General features: G+C 39.9%; 2 protein-coding genes across 2 annotated transcripts in view; one reads left to right on the top strand and one right to left on the bottom strand.

Moving 5' to 3' along the window:
• The window catches only part of tjap1 (tight junction associated protein 1 (peripheral)), a 136046-nt gene that overhangs the window by 118000 nt on the left and 5312 nt on the right, over positions 1 to 12734 (bottom strand). The window lies entirely within an intron of this gene.
• The window catches only part of dlk2 (delta-like 2 homolog (Drosophila)), a 31739-nt gene continuing 29168 nt past the window's right edge, over positions 10164 to 12734 (top strand). The window contains exon 1 of the mRNA XM_036573773.1: positions 10164 to 10622. Coding sequence (XP_036429666.1) covers positions 10552 to 10622 — 71 coding nt within the window. The 5' untranslated portion in view covers positions 10164 to 10551. The remainder of the gene's footprint in view (positions 10623 to 12734) is intronic.

Raw genomic sequence — 12734 nt, 5'->3', positions numbered from 1 at the left:
TTTTGTTGATTTTCTAAATGAAAATAAATCAACACATCCTCTACAGAGAACACACTTCTGCACATCGCAATGCACAATTACTGTTTATTTGCTGAATTTAACATAAAAGGTGAAAACGTAATATATTAAATGTGGCCTGTGCAAAAGTTATGGCACCTTTCATTTTATATTTTTTTCCCAATGTGTTAAAATCTGCAAATGCATAGAAATTGTGAATGAAAATTAGCAGAAAAGTATCATTTTAAGTGTGTTCTCTGTAGAGGATGTGCTAACTTATTTTCACTTTGAAAACCAACACACCATGTCATTTGTATATGACGGGATATAAACATATGAACACAGAAACTCGCTGTGTTTAAGAAAATGCAAGAAACGTGTTTATCCCAAAAGTGTGTCAGGTCATCCTAAGGAGGTCCTGACATCATTGAATGGCTCACCTTATGCCTCCAGATCCCTTACAACAGCTAGTGCTCAAGACTGTGTGTAATCAGAGACATAACGTCTTGCCTTGCACTTTCCCCTATATTACAGTGAACCTGCATCTTGGCCAACATGGTAACTGCATAATGTTTCACTTGTTCAATATCTCTGCACTTTTACAGCCCTCATTTATGTTCTTAAGCTTGAGTGTGTGTTCATTTGGCACCTATGCTCTGCACACAGGCAATCTCACATCTGCATTATCCGTTAATATCGGTGTGACGCTTGGAAGAGGATCACTCAACAGACAGGTGGCTTAGAGAGTACAGTTGCACTCGAGGGCTGTGTGAATAAGTTCACATATTGCAGTAAGCAACAAATCGCCACATGGACGCTTAACTCGACGGAGAGAGTGCTGCAGTTAAGCTTTTGGAAATACTGCTTTCGTTTTTTTGGGTTCAGCCACAGGTGAGCTCTTTAGAATGCTTGCTACCCACAACATGCAAACCACTACTTCTATATAAGCATGAACACACGGATGTGGTAGAGCGATTGAGCAAGTTCTTGGCACGAGACTTAAAGAGAAGCGTCTCTATTCGTACTAACGTGTCATCCTGACAGGCTTCTAACAGTAACTGGTCTTCATGGGTCTATTTCTTATTGATTCTCAGGAAGTCGTCTAACAGCAGTTGCTGGTTTTCATGGACATAATTCTCATTCTTACTCTGCCAGGCTTCAGAAGTCATTGGTTATTATAGATTAAAGGGAATTTCTTTCAAACTTTCTGCATATTGAGATGTACAGAAATTGGTATTTGAAATGATAAATTGAAGAGATTTAGATTTCTTTGCAGTGGTGCTGATATGTACTAGGGGCCACAATGTCTACAACACAAATATAGCGATTTTATTTACTATCCAAGACCATCAGTGAACCAACATGTGTCTTCTATTTCTAATGTTTTATTTGTAATGTTGATGATGATAAAATAATGGTAGATCTTAAAAAAAAGGGGCTTTAGAATATATGGCACACATCCATCTGCCATGGATGTATTATAATAAATGTTTTAAGACAGAAGCTTATCCCAAAACTACCACAAAACTATGTTTCAGGCATCAGGAAGCATATTCATAACCATATTATGTAATAACTTTCTGGGAGGCAGTTTTTAGAGATCTGTATGTCTGGTTGCTGTCACCACCACTGTGAATGATTCTGACTCCAACTGTCTCTAGAATGGAGCATTTCACATCAAACCATTCTGATTGACTTTGTTTACATCTTAACAGTTTAATTATGCAGAACTTTTGGTGCAACTTTTGGTGCAAATTTTTTAATATTTCTGTTCAATGCTCATTTCTTTCCTTTATCAATTATTCATTGTCAATTCTTTATTCATCACTCATATTGCTGTTTTGTTATCTGGTGTTGACCAGAGGAGGGGTTCTTGGTTCCCTTCAAGGTTGCTTCCTTGACTTATTTGGGGCTCGGACCTGGATTTCTGCAATGTTGCTTTGTGTAAATGCCCTTCGTAAAAAAGGCTTTATAAATAAATCTTGAATTGAAGTGAATCTTTTTTTGCTGTGCACTGAGGCAATCTAATATTACAGCCTTGATATTTCTATGAATTTTATTAAATCACTGAGTCTCAGAAGTAATGCAAATACATTTACATGGTAACAATGTTATAACAACAGGGCACATAATGCATATTTAAGAAAAGGGGCTTATCTAAGCGGTTCGGTTATTCAAATTTCTACTCCTCCTCAATAGAACCCAGTGTTTTACTCTGACGCAGAGCTGGTGGTCACATCACAGTCACCAAATCTGTCCCTGACTAACACCAGATTAATGTATGGGGATTATCGTGGGGTGAGTGGTCTGTCATTAAATACCAGGATTAGAGGGCACACTGTACTGAAGTCAGACCGTTTCATAAATTTCCCATGATGCTGCATATTAAGGTCTGCATTGCACCTCTTGGGACTTTTTCTATCTTGGTGGAGAGCAGTGTTCACTACGTGCGTTGAAAAGGAGAAAGGAGAGGTCACACAGCTTTGATCACGGAGATGAAAGTGTAGGCGTGACCAGTTGCACTGCTGAGGCTGGACTAGGAGATGGTTTTGATCAGTTGAGAGAGTTGGTGGAGACCAAAAAAAAAACAGCTTTGCTGTCAGAAGAGGTAACGATTTCCCATGATAGAATACATCAGTCTGTGAAATTATTGGCACCCCAGTAAAAGTCGTAAAATAGCACACAGATAATAGAAGAGATTTTTTCCCTAACATCTTTCTCATTTTCCAGCTTTGTTGAAAATATGAACATTATTTACAGGCTTGTATTGTAGTGCTGTTTTAAGGGGGCACTGTTTTAGAGCTCCACAACAACATTTATGTATCAAATAACAGTCATGACTATTTTCCTTTCTTTATTCATCCATTAGAATTAAACAGGCTGTTTTGGTTACTGTGCCCTTAAGGGGGCTATATGTAAAATAGCTTGTTATGATTGTCTGCCCTGTATTGTGACTTGTTGTAAATGTAAATGGGTAGAGCTTAACTGCTGTGTGCCTACATGCTTAGTATGTAAATGAGTTGTTTTTTTAATGACACCACAGACTGTTTTGGTTGCTTAATTTCCATTTATGGACTGTACTGATTGAGGATTGAACAGTATGTTTTAAAACTTTAACAATATTTACCTTTGATGGGGCTTTTATAATTTTTGTACCTTGATGAACAAACAAATGTAGCACCTTTTTTTCTGACAATGTGTTGAAATTCTGTGGTCTGTACTGAAAAGCATTACAAGAAAAGACTTATTGCTGTTAGCCTGGCCAAGAGAAGCTTCCTTAAGTACTGAAAAAGGGGGCCCTTAATTGCATTTGTTTTATTAAATGTGGTGCTATCTGAAAAAAAACTTGTATCTCCAAAATGGTAACTTTACAGGAGAAGGCAAAAACATACTCTACTTTTAATGTAAGTCAATGGAACCAGAGTTTTTTCCAAGTAATTTCTGGGTAATTTCTGTTAGTCCATTCATCATGAAATTTACAGGGTAACATGCATTTTCAAATTATGCCAAAAACTGAAAATGATAAAAATGGAGATGTGAGGGGTGCTAATAACTGAGTCCACTGTGTATCTGTTTATGCATAAAAAATTCTAACTGAAAACTCTGTCAAGCAGTTTCACAAGTTGTAAGTTATTTCTGTTGCATTGCACTCCAAGTGGGTAGTATGACAAAAATATTACATTACAATAGTTCAAGGCATTTTTAGAATACAATATTTATCATAAGTTGGTTTGAGAACAGACAAAACTACAGTTTATGCAGTTACTATATACACTGATTCTTGTGCTTTACTCTTTTTAATTGGTCTACAATATATGCAGTTGTTCAGTGATCTGATGATACTCATAAGATACTTAGAAAGGCGTATCAGATTAATGATATTGCCATGTTGCCCACCCACCCCACCTTACACTGAGATACTCATTTTGAGTTTTAAGAGCATCCTGTATAATCAACCCTAAGAGTCAAACATATGAAAAATACATATGTAGGGACATACTAGCACTTAAAGGTCTTGAATTATTGTTCTCAGTTATAAAATAAAATACCAGTGTGCTTGCAGACACGTGCATAAAATGATTCTGACTCCACAGCTTTCAAATAATAAACCTCTGATGTTGTGGTTCACTCTGTAGTTGGTGTCATGCCCATGTTAGCAGTTCCAGGTCTAATCTGGATTTCTCTATGGCAAAAATGAATGGGATTTTTCAAAATCACCACTGTCGCACCCTGTGGTTAACAAAAAGGTTCCAAACCCAATATGGTTTGTTTTGTGTACATTTGTCCACTGAAGGTCAATGGATCCTCTGAATTATGAGGTCATTAGGGAGATAAAATATGAGCACGAAAGCTGTGATTCTGAAAATCCCATTCATTTTTGCCCTAGAGAAATCCGTCTTAGACACAGGGTTTTAAATAAGGGGTATGACGGCGACTACAGAATGATGACACAACTTTAGTGGTCGACCAGCAGGACACTGGGAAACTGTAAAAAAACAAATGAGGAAATGTTAGATGGGACCAGAATGATGAACTGAGCTATAAAAGATTCTAATATGACTGAAAAACCTGCATACACAGCTACAGATATTGTTTTATATATATATATACACATACATATATATATATATATATGTATACATATATACATATATCACAAAACATTGTACAAACATTTTGTTGAATAGTTCATAAAGTTGTTATATATATATTATGTTATTGTATACAAAATAACAAAAATGGTTAAAATGACAAGAGATTCCAAACTTTTGAATGGTAGTTTACATGGACATAAACATATACCCAGGAAAACAGACCCACTTTGCTCTTCTCTGTGGAAAGTCCTTTTTCCTCAGGCTGATTAATGACATGGTGCGTTTTAATTCCAATAAAGGTCATGGTGCTCTCTCCCAGTCTTGGCCATATATTCTATGATGCAGAATTGTGGCCTATAGTGCTGAGAAACTGCCTTATTGATTTGTTTAACTCCATTATTATCAAGGCTTTTTTATACCTCGCCTCATAGTGGGAATTAATAATGTAGCTGCAGCCTTCTCTGCACACTGGCGTAAAAAGATCAGGTGTCAAACCCTCATGACGGGTGTGATGAACGCAGACTGTTGCCCTCCATGTATACCTTTACTCTCTCTGCTTACTACCTACCTTCCAGACATGGGGCAGTCATTCATATTTGATTGTGGCTGAAGACAACTTTGAAAGGGTCTCTTAGTCACTGTTCAGTATCACATAGCCTTTGGCAAAAGAGAGAAAAAGGATATCAAGCTGCAAAGAAAGCATGTGTGGTTATGGTTGATTATTATATGCCCCCTTTATGGGTTTACTATTATCTCCATGAGTAAACTACCTACTGTGAGTTTCCCTTGGGTTACTATGCCCAGTCACACTAGCATTTGCCAGTAAATGCAAAGTGAAAGCAAGTGAAATCCCTACTGAAAAAAAAAAAACAACTTAGATGAGCATGCATTCTTTGCTCGTCTGAGCTGGTTGATGCTGGTCTGGTGCTGGCACCAGCATCTTAAACACAATATACTGTTGCTGTCCAAAAAAAACTAGTATCTTGAAAATCGGGACTTTTAAGGAGAGGGTAAAAATGTTCTCAAATCTTATTGTAAGTTAATGTAAAGAGATTTTATTACAAGCAATTTTAGAGCATTTGTATTGGCCCAATCACCACAAAACGTGATCAAATTATGCACAAAACCAAAATGACAGCAATGATATGCTGGCTTTGCTGGTGACCAGTAGTGCAGGTCTATGCTGTTTTTTCTAGCATGGGTTACATTCATATCAATGGAATCCACTGCTTTGAGCATCACAGACTTCCAGGGCAAATCCATTTTGTGTGTGAAATTTTGGCCCAATCCCATTTCTTCTTTTTACCCCTACCCCTTGTTTTCAAATGTGTCACCCACACCCGCAGTGGTTGAAATCTTGCCCTATGAAATGGGACAACCCTCAAATTACATTGCTTCATTAACAGCTACTAGCGCTGCTCTGAAGGCGACCCGGCCCGTGTTCAGTGATAGCAGAGAAGGGTAAAGTTCAGCGACCTCACTGCTGAGCTTTAGTTACATTTAGGGCATCATATGCTTTCAAAGAGGGGGGCAACTATTTATTATCGCCCACTAATTCTTTGGTGATACGAAGCTGAAGTCAGCTATTCACCAGCTTCTTGTTCGAATTTTCCCGTTCCACCTTAAATGGTGCAGCAGTTACATTCTGGCACTTCAGGCGTCAGAACTGCTAGACTATTTAAGGTGTAACGGGAAGTTAGTTAGATAGCTACTGAAACATTAGCATGCTATTAGCGATTTTTTATGCTTGTTATGAAGAAAACAACCATAATAAATTGAAACAACATTAAACTAAGATAATACGATAGTTATTGTAATTTTTATGGAGAAAATCCTCACATTTGTGGGTTTCTTTGGTCGCTCGTGCAGCCATCTTGCCGGTTTTTCTTTTTTCTGATAACACTCTGTTTGGAGTGAGTCTCTGAAAAATCTCCGTTTGGAGGGCCATGTAGCCCTAACACTTCGCCCTACCCCTCTATCTAAACAAAAATTGGGACGCCCTAACGCTAGACGTGAACGTGCAAAACAGAGGGCTAAGGGCTAAGTGGTAGGGGCAAGGGGTGAAATGTGATTGGGCCTTTGTGTACTTTGGTAAACTATGACACACAAATTTGCATCCTCTACAGCTTTACTGCTTTAGCTGTGTTGACCTCAGAAGAGGTGGCCCTTCATATAGCAGCACTGAAGCTCAGGAAATGCTAATTTAACCAGTATTTAAACACAAAACTTTCAACATATCTTCCTCACTGGCTGTAAATAAACACACAGAATACACTGAGTTGAGAGACTGTATTATTGTCTTTTGATGTTCACTGTTTGTTACAAGTTATTTGCTTATTAACTGTGATATTAGCCCCATGGCTATCTAAAGCTGCACAGAGATCGCCCATTTGTCACCAACCAAATCAGTTATCAACACTTTTCTGCTACAAAAAAGTGGAGATAACTGAGGTTGTTTTATGCTGTGACGAGTATATAGTTATCTACTATAATTATGTTCAATTTTGTGTTTTTGCTGTAGTCAATTTAGCCACCTTGCTAACTGCTAGCTCCTTGGCTAACCGCAATTCACACAAGTCATATGACTGCCTCCAGATATTCCAGTTAAATTTTTTGGTTTGAGTGCGCAGCACTATACGCCCACGAGTAAATAATTTTTTGACGTAACTGTGTTCACTTTTGTTTTGTTACTGTATGATTGGCAAATTGGCCAGTTTGTTAAAGTGTGACTGTGGCTTTAGGCTTTTCTGCTCCTTTATGGGTAAATATACTACTAGAATCATGTGTTTTCTGTTTCTTTAGGCTTACAATTAAGGGTTGCACGACTATTAATAGTTAGCAGTTGACTAGTTATAAACAAAAAGAGCAAATTTTTCAGAGGTCTGTAAAAACTATTTTATTAGTAGCATGCTATTAGGATGGCAGATGCTGTGGTGTGATGTGCATCATGCATGTCAAGTGCATGCATGCAAGTTTTTTGTTGTATTTTAGTAAATTTCAGCCTCAGACACTGGGCTCACATAAGTACACAGACTGTCTAATGTTAACCGCACCACAGCTCTCAGTATCTCACCTCTCACGGAGAATTTAAACTGACTCTGGCTATCTGTGCTTCTGTTCACTGGCTTTGTCACAGTGGTGACTAATGGGTTTATTACTCAACTGTGCTATGCAAATCCTAGTTACTATCCTATTATGGTCTTAGCTTTTCTATTCCTTTATGAGTTACTGTGCTATTAGGATCACGGCCTTTCAGTTACCTTTAACAATGCCTTGATTTAAAATGACATGCAAGCCCAACAGATCTGTCATCAAAACCAACAGACACGCGTTTGGCTTTAGTTGCTGACCGAAATTAAGCAATCAACTGCATGTGGCAAGTGTAGACAATTACTTGGCTGCAAGCTAACACAGCTGAATCTGTAGCGCTATTCCATACCAACATTATAATAGCCATACTTTCATAGCATGAGGTTGTTAGCTCAACTGTTGCGTTCCACGCGCCACATCACGCCACTGTTTGTGTTCCAAGAAGCTCGGAGCTGCTTGGTGTGAGGGGGGGTCAAAGCGCAGCATGCTCATAAATCAAAACCATTGTGCTGCTTCTCAGGAGACACAAGGCTAAGGTTACAATGCTGACTGCCCCACCTGTCACTCAGCCTTAGAAATTAGGCTTCCATTTCTGCAGATGAGCTAGTAAATACAGAACATTCATTACTGATATCTTTTCTACATTTTGCTTATAGCCATGCGTGGTCTGATCATAAATTAGACATTAAAAGAAATTTGCATTAGCAGTGCAGCACTCAATGAGGCTCTTCAAAGCTACTTGCATGCTAAGCACGGGCATATGCATATTAATAAACTATGCTTCTGCATATTCATTCATTCTCCAGTTTCCATTGTTTACATATGAAAGAGAATTATAAAGAGGAGCACTACAGGGGTACAGTATATGCTTTAACCTATAGAGGCTGTTTGAATTTAGGCCAAACTGCATGAGAAGAGGCTTTTTCGCAGTCAGGCTCGTGAGAAAAGAGCTGATGCTTATTCCTATCATCTCCGGATCTCGGGGTTTCAAATGCCCATTGGCCCTCGTGTTCTTCACGAGCCTCAGCTGCTCCGGGGTCAAGGCTGCCGCTAGCGTGGAATGTTTGTTGTTCCCTGCTCCAGCAGTTCAGCGCCATTTTCATCCTAACATAAACAGACAAGAGTTTTGGGCCAGGTGGCTGGGGAAGCATCTACGTGCCACATATTTGGGGGTCACTCAATACCGCAGCCATCAAGGTCTCCGTCTGCTGACAGATCCCCCCCACACCCTGCATTGTCTGCAGATTACTAGCAGTTAGGGGAGAAGGCATTTCACAGCTGCACCATACATCTAAATGTGCCACCTCTCAGGCCCTCCACCGGCGGCTATTTCAAAGCCACCACTGGGCTTGGTCAAATTTAGCGCCCAACACCAGCAACCCCCTGCTCCTCCTCCTCCTCCTCCTCACCCCCCAACCGTGTAACAATGAGCTGTAGGATTCAGTTACAACAACCAGGCCACATCCCATGGGCCCAAAGCACCACCCCTGCACAGAGAAGGAAAGCCACTGTGTATTTACTGCAGTGCAACAGGCAGGCCGCACCATCAGCACCCTCCTGTAAGTGACAGGAGTGGAGCATCTGAGCTATGGAACGCTAATTCTCGCTGCCCGCTTGTCGCACACGGGGGAAGAAGGGTGTTAATGACCTGAGTGATATCTTCTTACAAAACAAAGATCTCTGAAGAGCAAAGAAAAATTGACTCTTTACAAGACTTGTTCTCGCAGCTCAAGCGAAGACTTCATGAGGCTTATTTTTGGCCTCCTTCTAATGCAGAGAGTTCAATCTTCTCTTTTTTTGGTCAATTTTTCTCTCTCCATGGTGGCATCGCTACCTGGGCACCGTGGCACAGCTGGCTAGAGGTTCAGCTGCTCTCTCGTCCAGTTTTGCTTAACAGAGTTGTTACGTTCCACCTATTCAGGAAGGCTTACCAAGGGATTGCAGCTCAGTACAAAGTCAGATGTCGAAAGGATTATGTGGGCTTTGGCCCCTTGTATTTTTTCCTTCCTGTCTGACCTCATGAGAAAGAAACAGAAAGGAACATTTTCCCGCTCTGTGTGGATACGACTCTGTGGTGTTATCGCTTCAAATCATATTGTGGGTTTAGCTGTAAATGCCTTGGGACTCTGAAACGATTAGCAAACTCAGAGGCATTTCATAAACACATTGTTTTTTTTTTCTTTGTTACTCGTTGCAGGCTATGGTGGAAATACCCGTAATACCTGGAGGAACTAGTTGGACTCCAAAGAACTGCTGTTTCCTGATGCTGGAGAACCACAGTGCCCGTAAATCAGGAAATTCATCAAAGCACAGTCATAACATTTCTGTAAACAAAAAACAATCTTTCCAACGTGAACCTGGACTGAATCTAATCACACTGAGTCTGAGAACTGTTGCCACAACCCAGCACAGGGCACCAGGGACTTCTGGAAGAAGTAAACAAGTCATATTCTGCGAAAGGAGACTTCAGAAACGTGCTTCTGAGCCACGCTCCCAGTTATTTCTCTGAACTCTCTGAGAAAAAATAGCTCGTAAGTTGTCAGAGTGAGAAGGACTTCTCCACAGGGCTTAATTTAACACGGTCACAGCAAGTTATCTAACAAAGTGCGAGCAGCCGTGTGGGTCAGAACCTGGAGCAGCGGATCAAGGCTGGGTGAGAGGGTGTGAAGTGGGACAGTCGCGTGCGCCTCCTTGACTGTGAGAGGTCGATGAAGTGGGGGTGTGGGAGAAGGGGTCAGCAACACCTTCTTCTGGCTGTCTGCAGCTAAACACACCAAAATAACCCCCACAGAGGGAGGCTGCTCAACGTGTGCAGCCTGTGAGGAGCTGGACACACTTCAAGGGCACTACAGTGCAGTAAAAGGATCAGATGAGAGGCAAGCGCTGGACCTTGATATCCACAGAGATGACACTGGACCCTGGCTTAGATCACAACAAAGGGTAGGTGGACGTTACTTCTCAAAAAAGTAGTTTGGAAAGTTTGGCAGACCTGAAAAATCTACAAAGTTCATAAAAGTAAATGAATGAATGAAAAGGCTTTTAGGTTAAGTTGACTGACAAAATATAGACAGTACAGTGAGCCTTTATTTATTTAATTCCAAGTCAAATTGCACTTTAAGTACAATTATTGACTTTTCAGGAAATATTTTTGAGGGCATTAGACAGAAAATTGCATAGGGAAGGGGAAGGAGTTTCCAGAAAGGCACAGAGAAAATGTGACCCCTAACAACATTATAAGACCTGGTAGATGAACAAAACTGTCTCCACTAAATAAAATAAAACAAATAAATAGCACGTAAAACTTTCATCTTTGAGAGAGAGGAGAAAATCAACCTGCTTCAGATCTGAAAACATCCACAGGTGTTTCTGTCCATCCTTCCACTGTGAGAAGATGACTCAGCACTATGGGTCTGAAAGGATGTGTAGCTTTTGAGGAGAAGCCCTTACTCAGAAAAGAGAGTTTAAAAAATGCAAATCCATCAAAAGAAGCTGCTGGTGTTCTCAGACCCAAGGGCTGTCCACCCTCATTGAGTCCAGATCTCAACATCTTTGAACGTGTTTGAGATTACTTGGATCATGACAAGCAAGTAATGCAACCAACTTCTAAGACTGAACTTTAGAAGGTGTGGAAAAATATTCCTGCATATTTCTTTTAAAGTGGAAAGCAAGTCTGAAAAAATAAAAGCTGTGGGTGGACACATGAAATAAAATTTGATATGTAATAAAATAATGAATAAAAATTGAATAAATTTACATTTAGTCATTGAGGCTTCAGTATATGCTTCTGTTAAATATGTTTTCTGCTCTTCTTCATGACACTTAAAAAGTAGCCTTCTACTTACTGGCCATTTTAACTGGGCAACAAATGAAAGGCGGTGATTTTTGCACAGTAATATATGTTCTTTAACACCTTAAACTGCAGGTTTATTATGCATTTTTATCAAAAGACTTATCCTAAGATTATTCAGTAACTCTTCCAACTTATTTATCAACTACTAAGGAACTAAGTATGTATTTATGACCCCTGCAGATTTAGGGGTTAAATGATAGATCCTCTGTGCATCCGAGTCCATAAGAGCTCTAAGTCTGTCCATACTGATGTAATCTCACATGGGGCCTTATGTTACTCACCTGCATCTCAAACGTCCCTGGCAGGCACATTGCTCTGCTCTGAGTGGTATGGGAGACTTCAGTGGGCAGTAAACAGAGTTCGTAAATACCACTGCTTCCTAATAAAAACAGTGACAGACACTATAATCTACTTTCCCTGGAGTTCACAGTCTGTGGTCTCTGGCACGACTGGCAAGAGGCTGATCAGATTCATCTGACGACAGGGCAGAGTTATGCACACGAGAGTGACAGACAGAGAGCAGCAGAGATGGAGAAAGTGGTCAGTTCTGGTCATGTGATGAAGAAAAATTGGCAGACTGCATGTATTCAGTGTTTAAAGAGATGTTTATATTTTATGATTTTCTCTTTTGCATTAATGCATTTGGCAGAGAGCAGCTCACAATCAAGTCATTTTAGGCAAATGCAGCATTAGGAGTCTTGCCCAAGGACTCCTATTGGCTTAGGGTGGTGTGCTTGCCCAGGCCAGGAACTGAACCCAGTCTGCTGTGCGGAGGACAGTAAAATTAACCACTACTCTACACCAACTGCTACACTACTGCTACACTACAGCACCTAGGTGGTCTCCCATCCCAGTTCTAACCAGGCCTGACCTTGCTTAGCTTCTGAGATCAAGCACATGCAAAGATTATGGCACATTTAAAATGTAAATATTTTAAATTTCTCCTTAATATCATAATAAATAATAATAATTTTTATATAGCACTTTTCATGCTGGTGGTAGCTCGAACTGCTTTACAGACAGGTGATAAAGTTAAAAACTCTGTAATGTAAGCAGTGCTTTAAGGTCATTTAGAGCCTTAAAAACTAGTCGCAGAACTTTTAAATCTATCCTGAGCAATACAGGTAGTCAGTGTAGTTCTTTTAAAATGGGAGTGATCTGATCTCTCTGTTTTGTTTTTGTTAGGATGCTGCTGAGGCGTT

The sequence above is a fragment of the Colossoma macropomum genome, unplaced genomic scaffold, assembly GCF_904425465.1.
Source record: "Colossoma macropomum unplaced genomic scaffold, Colossoma_macropomum, whole genome shotgun sequence".
Lineage (NCBI taxonomy): Eukaryota > Metazoa > Chordata > Actinopteri > Characiformes > Serrasalmidae > Colossoma > Colossoma macropomum.
Note: the sequence above shows the minus strand (reverse complement) of the source record. Positions and strands in the feature narration are given on the sequence as shown.